At 39.3% G+C, this 27,630-nt stretch overlaps 1 protein-coding gene across 1 annotated transcript in view; it reads right to left on the reverse strand.

Moving 5' to 3' along the window:
* Window positions 1–27,630, reverse strand: part of POLQ (DNA polymerase theta) — a 57,072-nt gene that overhangs the window by 16,332 nt on the left and 13,110 nt on the right. The window contains exons 6-20 of the mRNA XM_050914900.1: window positions 25,346–25,565; window positions 23,328–23,472; window positions 23,084–23,230; window positions 21,783–21,995; window positions 18,361–18,503; window positions 16,700–16,904; window positions 15,626–15,768; window positions 13,068–13,261; window positions 12,632–12,756; window positions 10,304–10,547; window positions 6,363–9,539; window positions 5,189–5,328; window positions 4,367–4,563; window positions 2,640–2,880; window positions 1,326–1,519 (exon numbers count right to left, since the gene is read on the reverse strand). Coding sequence (XP_050770857.1) covers window positions 1,326–1,519; window positions 2,640–2,880; window positions 4,367–4,563; window positions 5,189–5,328; window positions 6,363–9,539; window positions 10,304–10,547; window positions 12,632–12,756; window positions 13,068–13,261; window positions 15,626–15,768; window positions 16,700–16,904; window positions 18,361–18,503; window positions 21,783–21,995; window positions 23,084–23,230; window positions 23,328–23,472; window positions 25,346–25,565 — 5,728 coding nt within the window. The remainder of the gene's footprint in view (window positions 1–1,325; window positions 1,520–2,639; window positions 2,881–4,366; window positions 4,564–5,188; window positions 5,329–6,362; window positions 9,540–10,303; window positions 10,548–12,631; window positions 12,757–13,067; window positions 13,262–15,625; window positions 15,769–16,699; window positions 16,905–18,360; window positions 18,504–21,782; window positions 21,996–23,083; window positions 23,231–23,327; window positions 23,473–25,345; window positions 25,566–27,630) is intronic.

The following is a 27,630-nucleotide window of genomic DNA, read 5'->3' on the forward strand; positions in this document are numbered from 1 at the left end:
TTTACAGAATAGCCAGAATATTAGTTTTTCTAAAAAATTGCCAAGAACTGGAAAATTAAGTATATGCTCACTTGTTGACAGGCAGAACACAGTTCTTCATTTTTTACTCTGTGTTTCTATGTAGCATCATACACTATTTAGCAGCTATTGTGTTTCACTTCACAGCTGGCAGAAGGGAATAGAAGCTTTTCTCTCGCACATTTTTGTAGCACAAAAGTTTTACTGAGACAAAATTAGAAGGGTAAAGCTCTACTAACCTATAGAAGATACTTTACATTCCTAAAGTATCTTTGTTAGATTCCTAACAAAATTTCCACATGTGAAACAAACTTCTGTAGTTCAGAGAACAGCATTTCAGAAAAAACTTTCCTTCTCCTTTTCCATGGAGCAGAGTGAAATTGGAGCCAAGCATTATTTCAGGAGTTCTAACTCAGACTGCTGTTACCGAGCAAAACTTCTGCATTTGCAACAAAGGAGGAATATTTCTGTGGAACTACTTTTAGCGATGGCTGCTTGCAAATTTTGACTATTTCCATATAAAGTATAGCCCCTCAGCAAGAAATTAATATATAGAAAACAAATAAATGGGAAAAAAAGCATGCACAGCAATTTTAATCTATTCCTATGATTCCATGTAACGTACATTAAAAAATATATAGCAAAGTTCTTCAGGAATAAAAGTATTGCTAATTTACATAGAAATCTGTTTCTCAAGCTTTAAAAAAAAAAAAAATCAGTTCTATACAGGTTCTTAAAAACAGACAGTAGTTGATTCAAAACTTTTAAAGCAGTCTTTCCTCTTCTTTTATGCCTGTATAGGGACAAGGGTAACAATGCAACTTATTCAGTACAACTATTCTTAGACTCAGATTACATGATATCACATCACATCTCGTGTGCAGAATACTGGTGTTGCAAAAAAGTTTCTCTAGTCCCGCACCATTCATCCAAAATATTCCAAAAGCCATTTAACTGGCAAATCATCTCATGCGCCATGAGAAGCCAAGGTCCTATACAAACAACATGCCTACTTCCACTTGGTTTTTATTTCCAACATGCTTATTTCCACTTCTAACTCCTTTATTTCGGCTCAAGTTAGCAGAAATCAGAATGATCAGTAACAAGCAGGAGATGCACAGCACCTTGCAGGCAGCAAGCTCATAATAACTGTAAAGACAAATCAACTCCGAGCAGAGTTCAACTTGCGTTTTGTCTTTTCTTCATATGCAGTCTGCCCAAGAAGGTTTTTTCTTAAGTCTAAGCAAAAGCCTCTTGATGGTAACTTCTGAGAAAGTTCTCCCCCTCCCACCCTCGCCCTCACATACCTCTGCAATCTCATCAGGGCTGGTCAAGGAGAAGCTGTGGCCTGCCAGCTGATATGCCTTGGTCTCAATCTCGCTCAGTTTAGCTTGCATGACCTGTTTCTGGGTTTCATATGCTGTTGTGCTAAAACCAATGCCATTCAGCTCCAGCAGAGCCAAGCAATAATGGCTGGGCATCTCCACTTTAGAAAATACATCTGTAGTAAGTAAAAATCCCAAGAAAAACTTTTATAACATCAAAAACAGATCAACTGCAGATCAACAGATCTATAAAAAAAACCTGGGGAATCCTCAGTTTTTAAAATCCTGAATGTCCTGACACACTGAAATCTTTTAATATAGATTTAAATACTTTTGTTTCTGGAATATTTCATAGCAAGAAATATTTCATAATAAGTATTCCAGAACTTTCTATCACAAAGGTATTTAAGAGAATAAATACTGTCAATTTTCTGTCAACATTTTTTTTTCTAAGAAATACACATCTCTTTGTATATCAACATTTTATAAACCGCAGGCATGCTTAATGTAAAGCTTTCTAACTTGATACACTTTCATTCCACCACCCACATCTTTTAAAAATGTTCTAAGGTTTAGTTATTACAATCATAAATGATGTGGTAAACTTGCAATAAAAGACTTCAGTGAGACTGGACCCTAATCTTAGGCTTTGGATACAATTTAGGGGAAACAATCATAAAGCCCACCAATAGGTATGTGCTTTTGGGGGGTTTTTTGTTTGCTTGTTTTTAAACAGAGACAAGCATTCAGCAAATATTAGTGCAAACATACTGGATCATTCACTATGGGATCACAAAAGTTTCATGGATACAACACATAGACGACAAACAACGCTATATGGGCAGGCCAAAGAGCAAGAAATCTCCTTCAGAAAACATCTGAGGATTTTAGGAATTGCTTCTGACAAGGAAATGCAAAAGCTTTTGAAAATGTTCATGAGAAACCACAGACAGACCCACAAGTCCCCTCAGAATGGCCAGGGTACTCACCTGGGAGGTAGAGATCTGCCTGATTCAGAGACTTAAAATAGACTCTGCTATCGCCTTAACCAATGGAACTGGTGGATATTTGGGATATAAAAATTATATTTTAATTTAAAATTTAATTTAATTTTTTTGACAAAATAGACGTATTTCCAAGGGAAGTTCCCTCTTTTAACAAATGAACATTTCGCCACAGAATACATTTAGATAAGAACTTCCAAATCTCCTCTCTTCTCCACTGATCATTCAGCCTGTGGTAGCACAGCTACCTTTACCGTCCATCTTTGCCCCCAAGTGGAGGAGCTCTCTTTACCTGCCAGATTTTCCTTCTGTAATTCATTATGGAGTTGGTTCATGACATTGAAGATAAGCACAGACTCTATTGCTGCTCTGTACCGCCCAGAATGATCTCCGCTGGCACTAAGCCCCAGGCTCTGCACCCCTTGGCTGGTGCCTACCCCTTCCAGTAGAGGTAGCTCGTTGGGGAGAAAGTTAGCCACCATGTTGTGAAGTGTACGTTCCTTAGAGCCAGAATCAAGCAGCCAACATGCAACCTTAAAAAGGGAGACCTCCATGAGACCTTTTTTCCATTTTAGTCATAATACAATATAAATATTTAACTGGGGGTTAATGCAAGGTTATAGTGCAGATTATTTTTCTTGATTTGGCAGGCAGACTGGAATAATTTGTGGAAAAGTTACATGATTTCAGATAAAACCTTCAAGAGGGCATAAGTCACTGAAAAGCTTCATTCTCACTCAAAGTTAATTCTGTGTATTTGAACACCTTACCCTTTGTCAACTAAACATCTCAAAGTGTTGTCCTCAGGTTTTTTCATTTATTAAAACCTAACACAAAGGTGATTAAATATGAAAATCAGGATCAAAACATGTTTAATCTGAAAACTGACTTTGTAAAAATCAGAACTTGCTATTGATCTAGAATATTAGTCAAGCTAAGCTCTCCTATTTTTTCCACATCAGCACTAGTACCAAGAATTCTGCAAGGCAAATTTTATTCTCAGTAAGCCTCATACCTCCCACTGTCTTCAAAGCAATTTCGCTTATAGCTATATTTCAATTTCTTGTGTCAAAATAGGATGAAACACAGGTTTCTGCATTGTCTCTGCCATGCAAGCAGAAGGTAAAAACCACATGTATATATACGGGTATGCGTGGGGGGGGGGGGGTTAATGTGTGTGTGTATATATTCATTGCATCACTGAAATAAACAAATATGAGTATGATTCCATTTAATACATGGAACAGTGCAGGGAAAGGTGCTACTCTTATTGCTCTTTAATTTTATCCAAAAACTATGTATTGGTATGAAAAGCTAAGTTTGTCCTTGTGTTGAACACCTTAGCTACTTACCTGCAGACTTTAATATTGCCATGATGCTATTCAGCCCATGTGCGATGCAAGCTTTAAAAACCAACACCAGAAATTTCTATGCATCTAGAGCTTTTCCTAACAAGGACAAGAAGGTGCTTTTACCTCTTTCTAGTGTTTCATTCAAGTTATAAATCGTACCCAAACCTTTTGAAATTACATGTAAACTTTGTTTTGTTTTGAGAAAATAGTGGTAGCAAGGTGGTCCATACACATAGTGAGTGTATCTTTTGCTTACGAAGTCTTCTGCTCTCTGAATCAATAATCTCACCAGAAGCATTTCTGCCATTTTAGTCCCAAGCTTCTTACAGCAACAAGACAAGAGTTCAGCCCTGTCCACTGGGACAGCGGAGAGATTTAAACTCATCCTCCCCACCCAAGCAATCAGGCGTGAAAGATTAATGTGTTAACCTATCACTGAACGTGCTCTGTTTCTCTTGCGGGCACCATGAACACACATAGCAAAAGAAGTCTCCTCTAAATACTGTTCTAGATTTCCCACTAGAAGAAAATTTCACTAAACCCCCTGACAGGTGTGCATATTCAAATCTCAATAACAGAAGGAATGTACCAGAAGGTACTCCTGTCTTTCCACTGGTGTGTTTAAACTAGTAGTTTTACCCAAGCTAAATTTCTTAATCCTGCAAACCTTTGGGTCCTCAAAACTTCCTTCCAAGGAGATGCCACAAGCCATCACCAGAGTCTTGTAGTGCTGAATGAAGTTATACATGACAAGTGAGCGCTCCTGCTTGGGCTTCTTCTGCAGGTACAGCTGCAGATGATACAGTCTCTCTGTTACAGATAGGTTTTTGTCCAAAGGTGGTGGTGCCAAACTCATACTGATTTCTAAGGCAGGAAATACAAGCAAAAATAATCTTTTTTACCCATTGTGTGATAAGAAAGGCAAGAGAAAAATCTTGAATGCAATCACCTAAAGCACAAAAACTACAGTTGGACTGTGAACAAATAACAATAAATCTATACTGATATTATATATTTTATCAAACTAGACAAGGCTGCCAAAAGCAATACGCTGTGTCTGTACTACTAAACAAAGGAGAGCCAGGAATCAAACCCTAGCCACGAGCCCCTGTAGCACAGATTGGGTTATGTGCAGCATTCAAGTGTCAGATTTGTTCTGGATAGCGAAAATTGCAAGAGCTTGAAAAAGAAAAGCAAGTAAGCTAAAGAGAACATGAGAGTAAGCTAACATTTTAGCCATATGCATGCTCAGCTGTCCGGTGCTTGAACCAATTACCTGGCTTTATTATATAGCAGCATAGAAGTATCCACAGCAACACGTTCGAGGGTGTTCAACACTTAAGACTGCTGAATAACATGGCTAAATCACTCCATCACACAGCTGAGCTGGGTTTGGGACACTCAAAACACTTCCAAGAACCTATCTGCTGAAGGTACTTTCTTGAAATGCAGTGTTATGTAACACAGCACAGCCTGTCCACTCACTTACCAGTCTGGTCTTCTCTCTGCTGCAGGGAGATATAGTAGGCATCTTTTCCACCCCAACATACTGCCAGTCCAACTACCAAGATGTCTTCACAGCCTTGGACAGGAAATCCATCATCTTTAACTTGCATCCACTGAGGAGAACTTACTAAAGGAATAATTTTGAAGTTACAATTATAAAATGGCATCCATAAATACAGAAGAGTTTGAATCCTTAAAATGTAAATACATACAGTTTAGCCTAAATTTCTTAAAAGTGAATATATAACTTCATCTTTATCTATAGGGAGAAAAATCTGTGTTTCTTTTCTGGGGGGGAACCCCACATGCTTAGAATAGCAACACCTTCTCTTAACAGAAACAACCACCCATATAGCATCCCTGCAAAACTCTGGCCTTTCCTAGCAATCTCTTCAAGAGTTGAGACAGAAATGTATTCCCTCCTTCCACTCTGAAAAACATTTCACATTTGTCTGTCAAAAATATATTTTGATAGTTAAGAAATTTTGTTGTTGTTGTTATGGCAATATGACAGCAAAGAATCTAACTCTGCTTAATCTTGTTGTTTTAAAGGAAGAGTATGTTTATACAGCAGCAGCAGCAAACTGCAGCATATGAATACTTCTGTAGAAAAAAATGAAGCAATATTGCAACAACCCAGAGACTCATCTGAATTTCACACGTGCATGTATTGAACCAAGTTTACTTTTTGCAAACTCAAAAACATTTAACCTTGGTTCAGAGGCAATCCCGCAAGTAACACTGCTCAGTGGACACCCTGAACATTTTGTACAGTAAACTGTCAAATATATTATTCATTTTAAAATATACTAAAACTTGTTTATGACATGGAAACATACACATGATAAGGGGACTGCACAACACAGATCCATTCCAAAATTAGATACACAATGAAATGTTAATATTATTTAGATGCTCTCACATACAAATTAGCTGCTAACACTTCATTACTATCACCGAAGACCTACCAATGAAATGCCTGATACCAATCCTCCATCCTCTACTAACACTCAGCTCCTTTGCTTTACTGAGACTGACAATATTCAATTAATATCAGTAATTTTCCCCCTCTTTGCAAACCCTTTCCTTCTCCACTCCTGCTTTAAGCTGAAGATGCCACCCTGCTGTTCACAAAATAACGCACTGGAACACAGAACTGACCTTTTTTGAATTTGCCACCAATCGTTGATTTGGGTGACAAAAGACATTTTGTTCTTTCGCATGCCACTGAGATGGAGAATCTGCTCTTCTCCTTCCATTCTGCAACAAAAGTCTGGAAAAGTGCTTTGTCGCTTGCTACATCAATAATAGTGAAACTTTCAGCACTTAAGGGAACGAGTGGAAAAACGTCCTGAGATAGCTGCAGTGAAAAGCCTTGGTCTATAGTGGAATCATTTTTTATCTCATCAGTCTCAATTGGGTCTACACTCCCAAGATTGACCTGGAGTGTTTTCACCTGCTGCTCTGTATTGCCCTCATTCTTCTGCTGTGGCTGAATCAGCTGCCCTTCATTCATGCAGGCGACTTGTCTCTTCCTTGCAGATTTCACAGAGAGAGAAACAGAACTCTTTGGAAAAAGCTCTTTGGGGGGTGTTGGGGGAATAAACCCATTATTACTATCTGGTGGAGGACAGGATGTTCTGTCGCTTCCCTTGAGTGGAAGTGTTATGCAGTCTGTTTTCTGAAGATCCGAGTTTTCCATTTTGCTTTCTTTAACCTTGAAAGAGCTTTTTAAATCCTGGCATGTGGGCAAAGGCTCTGGCTGACAACAGTCAGATTCAAAAACTGGACCTGGCTCTTGATTAACAACAGGAGCAACTAACTTTCCTTTCAAACAGGAGCTTACTGAAACTGGTTCAATGCCTGAGGGACTAGGCCATTTGTCTAATACATCCTGCAATCCTGGGCTTAGTTCAAACGAGTGGTCAGCCCACACCACTGGATGGGTTTTCTTGTCTAAAGCTTGCTGGCTTCTCTGGAGCTTTTCACCTTGATCTCCTACTAAATCCTTTGGTCTGGGGTCATTGTTACAAATCACTGGGTTTCTTAATCCTGACTGACCATGAAATGTAGAAGGAAGATCTTCCAGAAAAGACGGGGAGTTTGCATGATCTAAAACTTCAGCTACTAGATCAGAGAATGCTAGAGACACATTGTTATGCTGCGCAGGATCCTCATGCTCTTTCTGATTGCCACTGACATCAAATTTATTCTGAACAGGCCTTAGGTTCTGCAAAAGACCATCTGGAGGAAGCAAAGCCTCTTGCTTCTCCACAGGGTCCTTTCTGTCAGCTTCCATGATGTGAACAGCTGCAAGGTCGCTGACATTACTGAAGCTATCATCAAACAGCAAGCTATCACTCATATTCAGGCTTGTTTCGGGGACAGAGTGGCATTCTACTTGTACAATGGGCTCCCTACCAAAAGGAGAGGTTGCTTTATTAAGGTCTTTAGACACACTCTCCCCCTTCACTGAATTTTGGGTCTGGTAATCTTGTAGAAAACTGTGTAGCTGGGAGTCGGTCACTGAGAAATCACTTTCTTTAAGGCAAGGTGCAGATTCTATTTCCTTCACTACAGGCTGTAAATTAAGGCCTCCAGACTCCAAAACTTTATTACTGCAGTGCTGAGCTGTGTTTTTTGTAACATTGTTTGTTGTGATAAGACTCGATAAGCCCAGTTTCCTAACTGTTGCAGCCAGCCTTTCATCAGTAGCATTCTCAGTCCGTGAAGTGCTTAGTTTCTTGAAGATTTCTTGCCATGGTATTGCTACCAGCTCTGAACCTTGTATTCCCTGCTGTCCTGTGATTCCAGCTGCTCCCTCCTGTTTTATTATCATCATCTCAGTTTGAGTATCCAACTGGAAGCCGTCTTCAAAGTCTCTAGAGTCAGAAAACAGATCAGAGGATGGACCATTCTGAACATCATCTGCATTGCAAACACCTCTGGATTTTACTAGAGAGTCTTTCAGAAAATCCTTAGGATGACTGTTGGCTTTCTGCAGTGCTTCAGCTTGTAACAATATTCCATTGGGCTTTTCGCTCCCGTTTTTGCCACCATTCTGAATCTGAATCTGGCAGGATTTATCCTCACCAGGACAAAGATGCACAGGTTTCCATATCCTGCTGCCACGATGGACATATGCACGTCCAGAGCAGCTAGCAGTTACGTCACCATGATCTGTGTCTAAAGCCATCCGCTGCTTACCAATCATTGCCTCAGCAAAGCTCACATCTGTTTGCATTTTATTAATTTTATTCTGCTTATCATCAGTATTTTTATTTCTCTGTGTCCTAACACTACCAGGTATTACTAGACTTCCTACAATATTACGTGTCTCCGCACTGACGCGTGGAGTACCCTGCAATGTAACAGGTGCCTGAAAACACTCTTGCCCCTTAGGCATGCCTTCATTAGTGGTGGTAGGCTCTGTAAATAATCCTTCCATTTTATCTTTTCTCCCAAGATTAATTTCCCCCATCTGTACAGAATTTGAGACTTTATGAGTTACAGACCCTGTTTCCATAAATTCCTTATTATTTTGGTCTGAAAAAAAATTATCTGTAGAGATGGTGGGGTGGAAAGCAGGCAGCTTTTGTATGTCTATGCTAAGCATATTTGAATCTGCAAGAAGTGACCTCTGCAGTTTTGAAGCAGTATTTTTGTTCCTAGTCCGGTTTATATGCATGTCTGTACTTTTTATCAATCTAGAGCCTGAAGACTTTGTTCTCAATGTTGGTGTTTTTCCTTGTTCAGTAGGGAGTTCTGGAATTGCTCTCCTGGAATCCATCTTGTTTTTGACCAGAGAAATTCCTTCTATGTTCTCATTACCTCTGCACATATTTGGCCGTTTTCTAGCACTGTACATAATATCATCACTGCTTTCCTCTGCTTGAGCCTGTCTCCTGCCTGGGACTTCACTCTCAAATCTGGAGTTTCCTGTACTACCGCTTAGTCGCCTTTTATATCCCTTTTTAATATTTGATAAGTTTCCATTCTGAGAACCAAGGCCATTATGATGTTGAACTCTGCACCCTTTTTTGTTTAACAGCCTCGAAGACTCAGAAGACTGCTCTCCATTTAATCTATGTAGTCTGTCTTCCAGTTCTGACTCACTGCTGATCATAGAGGATGTATCAGTCTCAGGAAAAGACTCTGGGTTCCACTGCACTCCCATCAGTGCCAAATCCTGCTGGAGAAGTCCCCTGGCTTCCTCCACAATAAGGGAAGCTGCTTCTCTTTCAGTTAAGCCTTTCATTCCAGCCATCCAGATGCTGCGCACGGTCCGACGCTCCTCTGCTGATTCTTCATCTTCATCCACAGCCCTACGAACACTATGGGAAAGGTAACAGACAGATGTAAACATTCATGCAGAAAATAACAGACAACACAAGGAGCTGGCACTATTCTGCTCCGCTCCCATTTCAATTAGCTTCACAGAAGCACTATATCCAAAATATAATGCACTTAATAGGAAATAACTATTATAGTTTTCTATATGTGAATTGATATCGTTGAAGATATTACTCGCTGCATACCCCAGAAGCATTCCCAGGTTTCTATGTCCAAACAGGTACCCCAGATGAGTCCCAACTCCCTACTGGGGCAAGATCCAGGTCTGAATCAATCCTCCTCCATGCACTGTTTTCCAAAGAAAGGAAATTCAGGACCATGAACCAGACAAGTGTCATGGCACAGTCCAACAGGTAGCTTGTCATTGCACTAACATGAAAATCACAAGAAAATCCCAAATGATATACAGTAATAAATCATTAAGGTGGAGCTGCCTTTTAAAGGCAGCAAAAGGTCTCCAGAAAGCATTAACAATTCACCCAGGACTAAACAGTGCATTGAAAAGAGGAGTAAGAAGAAAATTTAGGTCTCACAAACTTATGCTGCAAATAAAAGATGCTTCTATTAATTTCAAAATAATCATGGAATGACTGCGATCAGTCACAGAGACCTACAAGTTATTTCTAACTAACGTTTGGCACTAAGTCCCAAAAGGTTGCCATATTTTATTACAGGTTTCATCCTGTAATCCTTCACCTTACAAACAAACTCCTTTACTTGACTTTTGGACTTACTGATTTCTCACCTTTTGAATGGTACTGAATTCTTCAGAGCAGTTGCCACATCATCAGGACTGGCTTTAGCAAGATCAGCTACTGTGACAAAGCCAGCATTGTAAAGCGTCCTAGCACGCTGTGCATTCAGCAGAGACACTCGTACCAGGTCACAAAGCTCCCTATGAACCCCAAAAGTGAGGCGACTCTGGAACTGAGACAGCAACAGCTCCATGTTGTGCCAGCCCAGTCGATTACAGAAAACTGTTACCATTCCTGGAACACAGAAGTTACATCAATGTCTTAACTCCAGCTCCAGTTCTACTAAGCTGGATCCATTTTTCCCCCCTCATCTGAATCAGCATTCACTTTACGTTTCTCACCTTCCCATTACTTACAGAAATTAACTCATGTTTATTATAACTATGACTAGGAGCTGGTCTCGCAGAACTCAACTTAATCTAGAATTAACAAGTTTATCAGTGAGGTAGAAATTCTGAATGACACTGCTTTTTCAAAGACGCTGATCTTGAAAGTGTGAAGCACATGCATATCCTGTAACAGGATTCCTATGAACCAAACACAATGAAGAAAAGCAGACAGAAAAAGCAGTGATGAAAGGCAATAAGAGAAGCCACAGATCTTTGAGGAAAGCCAGCACTGATGTCCATAAGAGCAGAACTTGGCCTGCAGAACTTCAGTTACTGAGAGCATCACAGGAGGTAGCAAAGCCTATGATAAAGGTTACAACTGCAGTCCCCAGCACATGGGAGGAGGAAAAGAGCAGGGAAAAGACAGTTTTTTACTCACAGATTGCATCTACAGAATATGAAAATAACTGAAAGACACAGCATCCCTCACTATTCTTACAGTGACTATAGAATACAACTTTTATCATATCTCTTAAATATATGTCATGTCAACAGTTCATTTTACTTCCCAAATTACTTTTCTGAAAATTATTAACACTGGGAATAGAGAATTATGAAACTGCTACAACAAAAAGTTATTTATACTACCAGAATTAGTTTAAACTACTCTGCATCAGTTGGCGTGACCTTTTCATTTTGGGGCTTTGACTCATGCTGCAACCCACACATAGGGTTTCACAAGTTGAGCTAAAACTATCTTAAAAATTGAAGACCCACTGTCGTGGTCGTTTAACCCCAGCCAGCAACTAAGCACCACACAGCCGCTTCCCCCTCCCCCCTCCCAGTGGGGTGGGGAGGAGGAAAGGAAAAAAAAAAAAAGTAAAACTCGTGGGTTAAGAACAGTTTAATAACTAAAGTAAAAATAAAAATACACTACTAACTAAGAATAATAATAATTGTAATGAAAAAGAATACAACAAAAAAAAAAAGAGGTAAGAAAAGACAAGTGATGCACAATGCAATTGCTCACCACCCGCTGACCGATGCCCGAGCAGTGATCAGCCCCCCCTGGCCAAATCCCCCGGCTTTATATACTGGGCATGACGTTCCATGGTATGGAATACCCCTTTGGCTAGTTCAGGTCAGCTGCCCCGGCTATGCTCCCTCCCAGCTTCTTGCACACCTGCTTGCTGGCAGAGCATGGGAAACTGAAAAGTCCTTGGCTTAAGATAAGCGCTACTTAGCAACAACTAAAACATCAGCGTGTTGTCAACATTATTCTCACACTAAATCCAAAACCCAGCACTGTACCAGCTACTACGAAGAGAGTTAACTCTGTCCCAGCTGAAACCAGGACACCCACTTATGGAGTAATGGAGGACCTAGGCAATAGAAAAAAAAAAAATCTCAGTCACATGGTGGGCTGTTACTTCTACTCCTACACAGCCCTCTTAAGGAAGTTAAGTTAAAGGTGACAGCTATCTGACCACTTGTTATCTGATGATAAACGACCCAGAAACTGCTCACTCTTCTCACTGCTTTCACTGTTTTGAAAACTATAAACTTATACTGTCTGGCCAACTAACTTTGCAACCAGGAGAAAGCCATGCTAAGTCTTAGAGACCCCAAACTTTACCCATGATGAAAGGTACTCTTTCCTGACAGAGCAAAGCTTCAGAATGGACTTGTACTTAATTTCTGTACTTAGTATTGAACAAACTATGTTCCTGCACAATACACAGATGATTTCCACAGACCTCAGCATGCTACAGCACTGCTTGATTCCACTCAGCTGGTCGCCTTCCCACAGCACACTCTGTGGTTCCATCTCAAAGCAGTGGCAACCACAGATTAAGCTATAAAGATGGAAGTGGTTTTACAAGACTGATTGTTGTTAGTACCACAACGTGGCTATCTTATCCCCATATCTGGAAGGAAAGAAAACAGACTAGCCTAAGACTCCTGGGGTATTTTGCCCAGACAACTCACCTGCATAGGTGGCAGCAGATTGCTGCAAGGATTGAAGCTGGCCACGACTACAGCCATATTTCTTGGTCATATCTTTTAAGGGAACCTCACTGATTAAATCCAGAAGGGCAAGACTGGTGAAAAACCTGTAGAAGAAGTACACATGGAAATAAAATCATCATTCAGGGCACATTAGTGCAAAATGCACTGTGATAGCATAGAACAGAATGGTACTATAGCATAGCACACAAAAGAAACAGAGAAGATGGCTTCCAAAAACATCAGCACAAACATCTTGTGCCAGCAGTGTTCTCAGTCCAGAGCAGACCAGGTCCAGGTTCTCTGAGCTATCAGCTCACTCAGCAAGAGAGCCAGTTCTTGAAAACAGACACAGAGCCTGTCCACTCCACATGTTATAGCCTCTAGTCTTTGCACATTCACACCCATTTGTGCCTACCTTTTGTGGATGGCCATTTGCCTATGCTGTTTCTCTGTTTTAGCTATGATTTCGCCCTTTACAGAGCGAGCCAGAAAGCCTTCTTCAATCCCCACCAGCTCAGCCACACGTTTCATTGAGGCAGGCAGCTTCTCCCATAAGCAGAAAAACTGGTACCAATCAATTGTGGTCCACTCCTCATACACTGGGGTGACCTAAAGAAAATAAGACAATGCAGAAAACTATTTCAGAGAAACAAACAGGACAGAGCTCTGGGTAAACAAAAATACAGCCTAGGGAATGTGGTTAGAGCATCCTACACACTACTTAGAGGCACTGAGTCATAACTATGCACCCTGAAGAAAGTAAAAGCTCTTCTAACCTAGTTTTTTTAATGTTTGTACTGATGAGATCTGACTCATACGGATACTCTAATGATAAAACAATTTGGACTCTTTGTCAGATTGCTCCCTAAATCCAAGCCACTAGAAGATTTTTAAGCTGCATCTTTATTCTCCTTTAATAAAACAAAACTTTATTCTTTTTTTAACAAAACTGACAGATATCTATCAACCTCTTAAAACCACTAGCAACCACACTAACCACTGCCACGGCATCTGATAAAGCAGGATGGAACATAGAATTTGCCAGAACTCAGCGAAGCTTTCATTTACCTGGAGTACAAGAAATCTCAGTTTTATTAACACTAACAAAAAAGCCATCCAGAGCATTCACACACTTTTAGACAGAAAACCAATTCTGTTATCATTCAGTCAGCACAGAGTCAGTTTCAGTGTGAGGAGACAAAATGTCTTCATATCTGTATCAATACACTGCAAGATTAATTATTTTGAAATAGCTAACAGTTGTTGGGGAGCATTTAACATAACACAGAATACCAGATGCCTACATAGTTGTAAATCATCCATGCCCCTTCATCTGCTGAGAAGAACAGGAGTTATTAAGGCGGGGGATTGTCTTTTGTTGTTTGTTGGGGTTTTTTTCTTTAAAGAAAACTCTTTTCCTAGCCCAGCAAATACTTATTTGCTTTAATCAACTTTCCTAAAATACAAGGTCTTGGAATTCAGTTTCATACTTGTACAAGTAAAAGATTCAAGCCTAAGAGAATTAAAAAGCATTATAGCAGATAATTTCCCTGTAGCCCATAAGGAAGACATGGAGAACAATTATTTAAAAAAAAAAAAAAAAAAAAAAAAAAAGCCACCAAAACTAAACAAACCTTTGGCCTTGAAAATGAACTGACTTGCAAGAAAGTGTTTTAGGCTACCTTAATGGAAGAGAATCTCAAGAACACTTTGTTCAACAGTGTATTTGATTTAAAATAACATTAGACAAGTGCTGCAATTAAAAAGTACAGGGTAAAAAAATATATTGCCATCACTGTCTCTACCCCACAACACGAACAAAATTCATCCTTTTGTTTTCTGTTTTGGAGATGCAAACAGGGAAAAAATTCACTGGTGCATGACACAAAACAGTCCACTTTGCCTAGTAGAAACAGAACAAAATATAATGCGGTCCTCTAAAACAGAGATATGGGTACATATGGGACACCAGCAGACCCAAAAAAATCTATCAGTATCAGCCAATAACTAGGCTAATGAACACAGCAAGCAGAGACAGGCACCCTCAATCTCTTGCCTCCCCCTGTCCCCTAGTTCAACAACTCCTGTAACCGCAAGCATGTTCTCCTTGGAGTGAACTTTTTTTTCAGGCAAGATGCCCAAATTTTGCCTTTGGTTTATCAGCCTGGTAAAGAGAATATACTTTATACCTAAGGAGGCTAAAGACGACTGTCAAATTTTGGATGATGATTGCATGATGGGCCTCTGGCAGCTGTGAATCCTAAGATGTTCACTGCAACTCCATCTTGTTTCCTCACTAATCTTCACAGGTTCATGGCTTCCTCTCCAAAGGTCTTAAATAGCATTGCTTAGCTTTTTAAGTGTACATGCACATAAATCTTGACAAACTTTGGGACACTTTCCCCTCAAAAGATTTATCACGCTCCTTCCTTTAGCCCTGGCAGCATCACCAGGCAAGTAAACTAAATCAGAGATGAATTTCACTGTTACTGAACTGAACTGAAGAAAGGCCCACCCATAGGAAGAAAGCAGTGTAGTTCTCAGAGGCTTTTTGTAGGCAAAATAGCTGCTAAAATCCCAAAAGTTTTCTGAACCTCCAAAAGTAATCTGAGATGCAGCCTGCTGATCCCAAACACACAACAAAACCAATTTGTTTCATCAACTTCAAGTATCTCAGAAAAATTACCATTATCCTACAATCAAAACTTACAAAGTTCTGAAATCTTTCGAAGTCAGGAGTGACAACAATGGGCTTAGATGGACATGCAGCACCTGCCTACGCAATAGACACTATGGGAACAGACTAGTTCTGAAGAACATTTAATTTAGAAACTTTTCTTCATGAAGGATGAGCTAAGCAAAGCACAAAAAAACCCCTACATTCATGGAGCCCTCAAGAACTCAGCATTGTGCTTTCTCTCCTTTCCTTAGTTTTGGCAGTATGAAATACAAAACACAGAATGAGGAACCTACCAAATAGACGATATGCAGATCATTCTCCAGAACAAAGCTTTTCATAGCTCGCTGCAGGTCAGCAAAGATTTCCATGGCTTCGGTCGGTGAAAGCGAAGAGGAAAGAGTAGCTGAGCCAAGATGTGTTGGATAATAAACCTTTGCTGTTCAAAAAAACCGAAAAAAACAAAAAACCAAAAAAACCACACACACAAAAAAAACCAAAAACACACAAAGAAACATTTATGTGCAAGTTTGTATCTCATTTTCAGGTTGTAATGTATTTTATAGATACCAATTCCACTAACTTTTCCCAACTTCTTTTTCAAGAAGAAATAGCATATTTCTCCATTCTGAAGCCAGGAAAATGGAAACAACAAAAGGTTTAGACTTGCCTAAGTCTAAACTAGCCTTTTTCAGAGGCCAGATCACAAGCTTGGATCCCTCTAACTACTCAGACTAACAGCTGTGATAGCTATTTAAACAAAAAACACTGGAAGCCCATCTGCCATCCTGCCTAGGAGTTATCATTTTAAGTATTTCTTTCTTAGGAAAACCAAAGATCTCCTATCATCTTTTCTTAAAAAAAGAGATACAAATTAACCTGTAATGGGGATTCTTACTATTACTGTAAGAGTCTCATCCTTAGCCATTTTAAGAAAATAGCCAAAATCAGGAAAAAGTGCAACCATGTACACCAAGCAGTTCTAAAGAAGACTTGCACTCTCTTAGAATGTACTGGTTCTTCTTCAGAAAGACAAAAATCATAGTCTACAATTAATGTGCACAAATCCTGTAGTAAAAGTATGCCTTGTTTAAAGATATTTTGGGAATTTGTAGACGAGGATACATCAGCCTTAGAGGTGATATGCAGAGAGAGGCCTTCCAAGAACATGTGCATGCAAAAAATGTTAAAGCAGGTATAAAGACCCCCTCCAGAAATCTAAAAAAATTCTTGATACACATGATTCTTTAAAATAGAAACAAAAATGCACAGTCCTCATTATAAAGTTACATTGAACATCTACCCAGCTGCAGAAGATATACTGATTCAAAACTGCTAACTGCAATCACTGGCAAGAACACCAACGTTACCTTTCACATCATTGCCGGAGTCCAGAACCTGAATGAATTCATTTTCCAGCAACCATGCCACACAGGCCTCGATAGGTCCAGTCTGTGCTTTGTCTTGTGCTTTCTCATTTCCCCACTTGCTTTCTTTCAAGCTGGATGCAAGAAGAGTGCAAGAAGCGTAGGTCTGCACATCATCTGGAGTGTTGGCCACTCCCCCCACTATGATCTGTTGAAGAAAACTAATTGTTCATATTGCCAGAGAAGCAGTAGGACAGAACATCAGATTGGAGAATCAAAGAGATTGATCCATCAGATATCTAAGTTTTAAAGAACCAGTACGAGAGGGGAACATGAGGCAAAGCAACTGTCAACCTTTAAGGACTTTTCTTGGCAAGAAGTTAGGCACCTTAGGTAGAAGTAAGAGGACTAAGCTATGGGAAAGAATGAATTATAAAATCTTATTTTGATGGCAGACATACATATAGTAGCAATTTAGATTTGAGACTAGCCCTATGCATTTTGCTTAGCCAACATTGTGAAATACTTCTAAAAGGTTAGAACACAAACTGCAATTTTCTGAAGACAAAAAGCAAGCCAGGAAGAAGGAGTTCTCCTAAGGCTCTTCAGCATACTGAAGTTTTTTCCTAATAAATGTGAATGCTATACCCCATCATTGTTTTCCTGATTGAGAGTGATTTTTTTTTCCCCTTGGATTTTGTTTTCATTTTTGTTTTTCACATAACTGCTTTTTCTTTGCAAGTCATTTCCATGCATGTGTCTTCCTTGAGATAGCAAGGTGTTTAACTAAAAACTTTCTTTCATGGTTTCAATGGATTTTTTTCATGTTATAAAACACCACCATCACAAAGAAAGCCCCATCTTTTAGATAGCTCTTATGCAGAAAAATGCATTTAGAAATTCCATTGGTCTGCTAAAAATTCAAAATCTGTGGAATCACAATCAAGTTCTAAGTACCACAGCAGCTTTCACAAGACAGTAGGAGCAGTACAGCAAACAAACTGTGTTTAAAGAGTCTAAGCTCAGTTCAAGCCCAAAAGCAACTTTGGAAAAGGAGATAAGCTCACCTATGTGGAATAACACCCTTTATGTCCTTTTTACTCCTGTAGGAACCCTACAGAGGAGGGCAGGCTAGAGGGAGTGAATTGGGTACCACAGCTGTTCACCAAAAATGTATTTACAAAATTTCTATCATTTCTGTGCAAAAGAGGTAGATAAGTTGAGGGGGGAAATAAGGGACCCTACAAGCTTCTACAAATGTCATTACGGCCCAATTCAGTCTACATAGCCTCTGGGATCAGTAATTTACAAGCATCTCCCAGTTAAGGCTGTGAGGTCACACATGAAGTTCAAGAATTATACTTATTTCTGCCTGCAGTTTGAGTATATCTAAACGCAAAAGCAAAGCTTAGTAACCCTCGTTTGAGTGTGCTCACGTCCTAATCTGCAGCAAGCAGAGACTGAAACATACCAAACAGAATGCTGAATACTGAAGGAAGCTGGCAGACCCAAATAATTTTCTTCTGAAGCTGCTTGGGTTGACAAGGGAGGAAACAGAAGAAAAAGAAAGTGCATAGAAAACATTTGATGGTGTCACAAAAGAAACCATCCTACAATTACAAGAGTGCAAGCACAGTTCTAATCCCTCTCCACGTGTCCTGTACCTCAAGTATTGCTCTTTTCATGCTAGAAGCAACACCTTCCCCTTCTCTTCTAAGCAAACAACTGCAAACAGGCTTGAGAGATCCCTGAAGTAGAGCAGTTCCTTTTGATCTTTCTGAGGGCTTGCAAATTAAAATGCTCTCACCTATAGGAAAAGAAAAAAAAAACAAAACCAACCAACCAACCAAAGACAAACCAAAAAACCCATTAATGACTTCAGTATTGCATCTTAGCACTGTAATAGCTACATAAAGTTCATCAAGGATGTATTATTGGAATGGAAAACTGTAGGTATTTTTGAAAAAGCTGAATAAAAAAGAAAAAAAGAGAAAAAAACCTTTGCAACCTTGAACAGTGTATATCCATTGCTATGTAAGAACTCCACAGATGCATAATACTTAAGAACTAAAAGCAGAGCAAACTACAAAGTTACATTAGGCTGGTCAGGATCTTGCCAAATCAGCTAAGGAGCTTCCATAGCCTCTCTGTGCATCCGCTTTGCTGCCAAACAACTCTTGCTTCTTGTTCTGGAATTGACTGGAACTATAATACACAGTGGCATCAGTTTTTCTTCTGCACTACATTATTAAACTGAAAAGATTCTCAAAAGCAAGAAGAAAACATAAAAGCTGCACAGCACTTTGACAGTTTGTGTTAAGTCAATCAGCTTCCACTCCCGAAATGAAATAACACAGATACCAAAGTAATTCAGAAATCCAAAGTTATTAATCTAAGTAGCTATGCATTCTCTGAACTTTCATATATGCATATATATACACACACAGACATAAAATCTTAAGTATCCTGAATGGTTTTCACCGAAAGAACATCTACATATACCTTACCTTAAAATTCTCTATCAGACATTGATAGTTAATCCCTAACTACTGAAATTCTGTGGGAGACAAAAAAGGTCCCAGGGCCATGAAACAAAAACAAAATTAATGGGCCAATTCCTTTAATGAGATAATAGTACAGACTACCCATGGAAAATGCAGTGGTCACATAAGGGAGATTTTTTCAACAAAGCCATTACAGAGAAACTATGTCCCTGGGAGACCTAGCTAGTTAGAAGCTTTGCCAATTGGCATAGGATAAATGAATTATGGGTAGGACAAGCTTGCCTTTGACTAAGAAGAGAGCATTAGATTTGGATTAGCTGTACAGTAAATATCATGATAGGTTTATGATAACTTGTTAAGATTTAAGTGCACGTAGTCTGGACACCAAGGTAATTTTAGTAGTGGGTATCTTAGTAAGATCCTAGGAACGTTACGTTATGATAAAACCGTAGCCATGGTAATACTACAGTAATTAGCAAATCCAGAGGTAACAAAAACACAACTGCACTTAAATTTAGTGAACAGAATAAATACCACAAATGCAGTGTAGGCAAGTAACCAAATACAGCTTAAACATGATTACATAAATGAATTACAGGATGAAAGGCATGCTCAGAGGATGTGTCTCTGCGATTTTTTTTATCCTGCCAGGTGAAACTTTTGACATCTGTTGACCATGTACTTTTGCCAGAGCTGAGAGTACAGAAGATAAACTGCCTGTAAGCACTGTTTTGTGAAAGCAAAGCTTATTTTGATTTTAGCAATAAAGAACATTCACTCATTTCGTATTTGGGTTCTGATGTGACCTACAATTCCCTCTGAAAACTTTGACTCTGCAGTGTGATAAATCTAACAGAAAATGGGTATCCACTTGGCTCTACATTATCTGACAGTCATTCAAGACTTGGGAGAAACCCTTTCCCAAGATGCCACTGAGAACTTAAAGCCAATAATTGCAACCTAGTAAACAGTTAAAAAAAAAAAAAAAAAAAAGAAAGAAAGAAATAAGCTGTTCTAAGATCCCTTATTGAACATTTCAGATGAGAGGGGAAGTCTAGGTTAGCATCAGACTAGACAAACGCCAGAAGACTCTGGCTAACTAGGCATAAAACTCCATTAAAAGCAAAAGACCCTATTGTATTTCTAGGTTTTATTCAGCAATATTGAACAGCTTTACCTATTTCACCTTGGGAACTGACAGTTTTGATGAATGTAAAAATAATCCAATTTCATTTTCTAAAATGATGTTTTTAAATGTTCATCAAATCAGGAAAAAAAGATTTAAAAAATCAAAACCTGAGACAATCCAACACTACAATGTTGGGAGGGGAGGAGGAAATCAACCCAACAGCATTTATCTTCTATCTGTCAGCTGAATTTCATATCCACATAAGGCATTTTTTCCAGCTGAAGTTGCTGTCCTCCAGTCTCCCTACTCTGTGAAAGAGCAGCAGCTGCTAATGTAGCTTTATGTTCTCATCCAAAAGACTCTGCAGAGTGGAAAAAATGGTACATTCATGAACCTCATCAGCACAAAATCAACTGCTTACTGTGCAAAACACGGTCACATTAGAACTGTCAAAAAAGGGTACTAATTATTGTAACTCGAAGGGAAAAAAGAAGAAACTTCAAGGAATAATGTAATTTTACACCTGCCAACTACACTCAAATGACAGAGTCTGGAAAATTTCAAAATACAGCATGCAGCTGCCCTTTTCTTTAACACATAGGGATAGCTCACAAAGATATAGGTCGCAAAATGCTCTGTTGCTATGCTACTCTAGCAAAAATAGAAAGTTAAATGTAAGAACAGTCTGCTTACATAGGTTCCAGCAAGCACCAATCAAACCATCAGCAGGGCAAATCCCACTTCTCGCTTCTGTTGAACTTCTTATTTTCTACTGTGTTTATACTTGTATAATACAATTTTTCCAAGTATCATCCATTAAGATAAATTTCCATTGCAAATTAAAATAACAGGCAGGATTATTTTGTTGAACATCAATCAGTGCCAGTGTATGCATGAAGACACCATATTATCTATGAACTACTGTTCATATTTCCCTGTCTCTCTGTTGCATTACTACTTTCAAGATCCATAAAAGTTATGGTTTAGTGGAAGTTTAATAAATCCAAATCAGAACTTCAGACAACAGAAGAAGTTTGTCAAATTATGGTTGTAGACTTTAAATGCATTTCTTACGTTTTAGGCCTGCCCAATGAGAGTTTACTGTAAATTTTCTCACTGAAACTGTAAACGCTTTAGTAAACTGACCATGGATCACGGAATTAAGGCAAATGAACAACACAGCCTTAGAAGCTAACAAGAATTCAAAGGAGAAAATAGCCCGTTCCTGAAGTAACTGACATGTAAACACCAAAGTAAGTCTCATACAGTGAAAAGAATCCCCTGGGAATTACAATTTTTACTCCATTAATACCAAACAAATTCATCTTGATTAACTTAATCATACTGAATACCAAAGGAATTCATCATGATTAGTCACTAATTGTGAAGCACTGCCCTGGATTTAATCAGGTTAACACCGGTCTTAGAGAATGTTAATAAAGCCTCTGCTTACCCTCTGTGTCTACTCCTTTCCTGCCAGCCCTTCCAGCCATCTGCTTGTAAGTGAGAATGTCCAGCAGTTTGCCACCAAACATGGGAGTTCGTATAATTACTCGGCGTGCAGGCAAATTCACTCCAGATGAGAGCGTAGAGGTTGCTGCTAGGACTCTGATCAAGCCCTGGCGAAAGGCTCCTTCAATGATGTCCCGTTCATCAAAAGTAAGACCTGAGGAAAGATGACTTTTAGCAAACCTAGTAATGGTGAGACTGCATTTAAGAGCTAATAATATTACTGTCAAGCAAGGGGAAGAACAAACAAACTTAATGAATATTTGCCATTCAGTGTTAGCAACTAGACTCGCAACATCACCTCAGTTAACTTCTTTCGAACCATAAGTGAAGCAAAATTTCACCATTAAGTTTTTATTATTCAATTGACAGTAATAGTTATAAACTAGCTTTTCTAAGGTGCTTGTACACGTTGTAGCAAGATGAACAACTATTTACTACGTATCTACAAGCACTGCAAGTAAAGAAAGAAAGAAAGAAAATAAAAAGAAGAAAACTGGATGTAACAAACACAGTAGGGAACTAGGATTTAGTCATTTCCTGTCCTGACACTGGAATCCTTCTTCATTATTTCCATTCTAGGTTACAGCTCTAATATGTATCTTTCTACATTTCCTTGAGGGCTTCAGGCCAATTTTATTCTTGAGAAAGAAATCCACACTCCATAAGCATTTGGAATTATTCCCCCTACGTATTCAATACCATAGCTACTGTTCTCTCTTCCAGAGTCAGTCCTTTCTCTCAGTGAATCAACAGCTGACATACACTATTACCTACTTAATTAAGAAATAAAAGATCTAGCCAGAAGCATTCGCAGCACATGCTCCTTTTATTTTTATTTTCATTGTTACGCTTCTTCTATTTACTCATCTATTTCAGTATTAAGTTGAGGAAAATTGCTCTGAAATACTCTGGCAGCTTTAGGGACAACTTGAAAATGCTTGGGCTGCAAATCAGCTAATTTTTCAGGCATTTCACAAAAAAAAATTAAGTTGTATTTAAAAAGTTGTTGTTATCCAACACGACAGAGAGAAGATTTATCATAACAATTAGTGAATTAAAGTCTTTGGCCACAATAAAAGAATTTCAAGCTTACCTCTAACTGTGAGATTCTCGAAGCATTTAGTTCAGTCATAAGCTACAGAAGGCTTCAAAAAGCAACTGGTAAATTGCTGGTAACTACAGCAAAAAGAACCCATATGACTTGACCATTACAGAATTCAAGACCAAGATATTCAGGAATACCTGCATGATGAAATGCCACTCCCCATGGCAAAGTACGTTGGAGCACAGAGTCCAGGCCTGAGATAGAACGCTTTAGTTGATCCAGAACCTCATCGATCCTTTCCCTGTCCACAACAACTGGCGCAAGGGCTGAGTTTTTTGCAGAACCTTGAGAGAGAAAATATTTTTATAGTTTCTACTAAAATTAATTTTCATTAAAGGCACTGTGCATACTACAGTCTTCTATTAACTACTTTTCTCTTACTCTCAGCCTGTTGCAAACTGTAGAATTCCCTGGCAATGATGTCTGCCAGCTTCTCACACCAGTTCTTGGATGGACAGAAAAGCAGGACTGAATGGCCATCACAAACAGTCTCGTAACACAGGCTCACAACATGGTCTTCATCTCCCTGAATTGAGACAAAATATTTTCAATGCACTCTCACACTGAATGGAGTTTGTAAATGCTGTCATTCTTCTGTGTCACAGTAGGAATCTTCTACTTCAATTCAGAAAGAGGAGCAAAAAAAGAAGATGGAGCACTGTTATCTTAGTTTCTGTCTTGCTTTAGGAAGTCCACGCACTAGTATGACCACATTGTTGAGGACAGCCCTAGACCTACCCATGAATAAATCTAAGGTTTTACGTCTTGCTTTCATAAATCTGTTTCTGAATGAAGGCCACACAGTGCACAAAAAAATCACTGCAACCTCCATGTCACGGCTAACAGCAGTAGGGAAGAACTAGGAAGAGCCCCGAGGGAAAACATCCCTCTACAGTAAGGAAGACTTACCAACTAGGATGTCTGAACCAAAAGCATGAGATGTAGTAGTCTGAGCATCCCCAATAAGATGCACCCAGCAAGCACTGCTGACCAAAGACTGCAAGTGTTCAGAGCACAGTGGAAGGCTTTTATGGATACTTATATAGCTGTGCATGCAAAAGCCTACTGTTTACAGCTTGCCTTTTTGATTTTAAGATTCTAAGAGAGTTCCTGCAACTGATCTGTTTTGCTTGGCTAAGCCAGATTCCATTCCACCAAGCAGGCCAAAGGAGGAAGAGAAAAAAGGTAGGCATACAGTAATAAAAAGCACTAAAATGCAAATGAAAACAGGGAAGCAATGGCAGGAACTGCATATACACATCAAAAGCTCAGTAAGGATTCAGCCAAATTCAGCAGAATTGGTGAGGTCATCAAGTTCCCTTCCCTGGTCCAGTCTGAGGCACAGAACAGAAGTATGAAGGTCCAGTGATAGATTTCAAGCCCAAGAGGATCACCTGGTCTTATAAAATAAGCCAACTCCCTTAACCTGTTGAGTCATAAGCCTAGTTTAGTTCTTTCTCTCACTTAATTTAGTACCTATCCAAAGCAACTACTTCAAAAAATATCCAGAAAAGGAGATGCAACATCACCTTCTCAATATGACCACATAAAAGCAAGCTTCCAGATTCTTGTCACAAACATTTCCTTTTGTTTCTAGGATCCTTTTTCTTTGCTGTGCCACCATGTGACACCAGAATGTTTGCGCACAACAAGAACTGGGTGCAAAACATTCTAAAATATTACTGGCATTCAGTCCATATTGTCCAACTACTACACTAGTATTACACAGAGCAGTTGAAAGGACTGGGAAGAGAATTCACCCTTCAAAGACTCCACAGAAAAGGAACCTACAAGTAGGAAGTGCAAATTTCCCATTTCTACCCATTTGGTTCTTCCAAATCATTATAGTACGTTACCCTTAACTTTTCATATCCTTTTCAAGTGCGCAAAAGGACTAAATATTGAAAACAGATTCAGAAGAATCAGGATGGACATCTGCCTTCTCATCACTGACAAAATTAGATCATTTAGCAGTTTAACATAAGCAGGTTCAATACCAGGTTTTAATGCAAATATATTCTCCCAATGATTAATGCAAATTCCTTGGTCTAACCAGGAAATACTTACCTGATGGTGGGTAAGGGAAAAATCAAACTCTTTATACCTGTCAAGTGCTCAGAAACAAGATAACTGCAAAGTCAACTTTGTCTTCAAGTCAGATTCAAGAAACTTCAAGAACTTCATGAGGGCGAGTGTGTTTTGTTTTGTTTTTTGTTTAAATCGGTAGAAGACAAAAAAACCCAATTTTGTTCTCAGTTTGAGCATACAAACTATGAAGTAAACAATGAAGTCTGGAATGTCATCTATTAAAAAACATTAAAAACATACCAGTAGCTGTCTTTTTAACTTTAGCTGTACAAAAGGTGTTATCCCAAATCCACTGCTCAGAGTTTTGTTACCTTCAGTTGAAGCTTGGGCTGGAATTCTCGCACTAAATTCATGGAGGAGTCATAAATGTTGCTGCCAATTTTCACCCACTCCTTGAGGGGCACAGGGCGAAAATCCGTACAGTACAGCTCTGCATCTAACCATGAGGCTAGAAGTCCCAAGTTAGGGAGGGTAGCACTCATGCCTACTATCTGTATCCCACCAAAACCGGGACTGGTCATCTTTGCCTGTCTGGAAGAGGTTAAAAGAAAATGAAAGTTAGTGAAAACACAGGCTACTGTTCTGGAAAACAGGATTCAGAAAAACTAGCTCAATCTACTTTCTTCTGGAGTCTAAAGTGCAAAGGTATTTTTTTCAACTTCTTGACAAAGAAACAAGCCATACTCTACTCTTAGCAAACACAATGTCAGGTTATGCATTGATAACGAGATAATTCAACTTTTTATCATTTTGAACCTGAACTTTAAGCTTCTTTAGGTAACAACAGCCATAAACTGACTGCATATTTGGAGAAATGGAAAACAAATAAATAAATCAACTATTTCCTTGCCATTAACAAAAACATGGAAATAAAGGAATGGTCCAGTCTCCACTGCAGTCTTTCTAAGCTTAAATGCCTTAATTAAAACACTTCCATTTGTTTCAATTTCAGGACAAATAATACTAGGCTAAGGTCTTCCTAGAGCTGGGAACAAAGCCCTTAGTTCAGCAAAGAAGAAAGCAGCTTCAGTTCTCAAAGTGCTGAACAGCAGCTTCCACTAAAGGCAGTGAGAAGTAATGGACTCTTAACAGACCTGAAAACACAAACTGTTAATTTAGATACCCAAATGTATATTTTAATTCAGGCTTTTACATCCACACAATAGGGGGGTTTTACGCTCCTAAGCCAACATTTAAAACCTACTCATTTGCATTGCACTGAGCCACGAATTGAGACTTTACAAAATAAAAAGGTCTGACAAATCAGTTTGAGCTCAGAAACAGCCTCAACCTTCTTAGAAGATCCTGGTAATCCTGGCAAAAACAAGATAGAGGAAACAAGACTACCCAGAAGCTAGAGTAAAAAAGGCCCGTCACTGACAAGACAAAATAAGGAAGATGTGGAGAGGCAGACTCTCTCTTATCCAAGCTCTTCAAGCATTTGCTAGTACAGCTCCGCCATCTAGGTCACAGATTTCTCCCCCTAAAGCAACTTTTGACCTTCAAGGATTAAAAACTTTCCAGCTCCACAACACACTCTTTGACTGGAGAAGAGAAAAATCTGCTGCAGAATTTTGTCTGGGTCTGCAAAAGCCTCACGGAGAAGCAAGGGCACCTGGTAATGGCCATCAGAGAGCATTCTCTTGGTGTGAAGACACAGTCTTACACTTCAGTGGAACGTCCAGCTAACCACTTAAAAAGCTCTTAAAAGCACTGGTCATTCTGATAATCGGTCAGGCTGGACAGCGTTTAAAGAATTTGGATAAAGGGGGTCCCATCAAATAACAGAAAAAAAAGCACCACAGACTTGGGAGGACATTTGAGAGAAAATGTGGTGTTCAACTCCAGAAATCTCAAGTGGATTCCAAAACAAAAATAGCAGCCACCTCCTTCATGTCAGTAAGTGGTACAGGGAACCACTGTCAACTTGACCATGACTGAGAGATGCAGAATCTTGGCCCTAGTGCCTATATGGTGAAGGCTGAAGTACTGTGTCTTCCCAGGAACATTCCTTGATGCATCTGTCCCTTTTTCCCTGACAAATGTTTTCTCCTTCCTGCTTCTTCAATGCAAGGGAGGAAAGCAAAGAGTGGACCTGCACCTGTGCTGCAGCTACATGATAAGCCAAGGTAAAAGGAGTGGCAAAGCCACTCACACTGCTCTGAAGTGTACTGGCTTCCAGGACTCATGGGGAGAATATGAGAAAAAGTCAGAGGTGATTAGACCCAGAATATTGCTGGATCCTGGAAATCAGGATCGGAAACAGTGGCTAAAATGTCTGGTGGAGAGGCAATGTAGAAATGGCAGTTCCCCCAGAACTAAATAGGTAGTCTGTGCTTAGCCCAGCACTGGTACGACTCACAAGACAGGAAGCAGCAGAGAAAACTGGCAAAATCTGGCTTTTGGTGCTGAGGCAACAGTTGATTTTGACTCTTCTCTCAGCACCACCAATAAAGATTAAGAAGACTGATACACCATCTCCTCCATTTGCCTTTGTATTTAGGCACTATGGAGCCACTGGACAGTTTGGTGCTGGGGATCTAGATACTGAATTCTTAAAAGCCTCTAAAGCTCTTCTGAAACATCTAATCTGTTC

The sequence above is a fragment of the Gymnogyps californianus genome, chromosome 1 (genome assembly GCF_018139145.2).
Source record: "Gymnogyps californianus isolate 813 chromosome 1, ASM1813914v2, whole genome shotgun sequence".
NCBI lineage: Eukaryota > Metazoa > Chordata > Aves > Accipitriformes > Cathartidae > Gymnogyps > Gymnogyps californianus.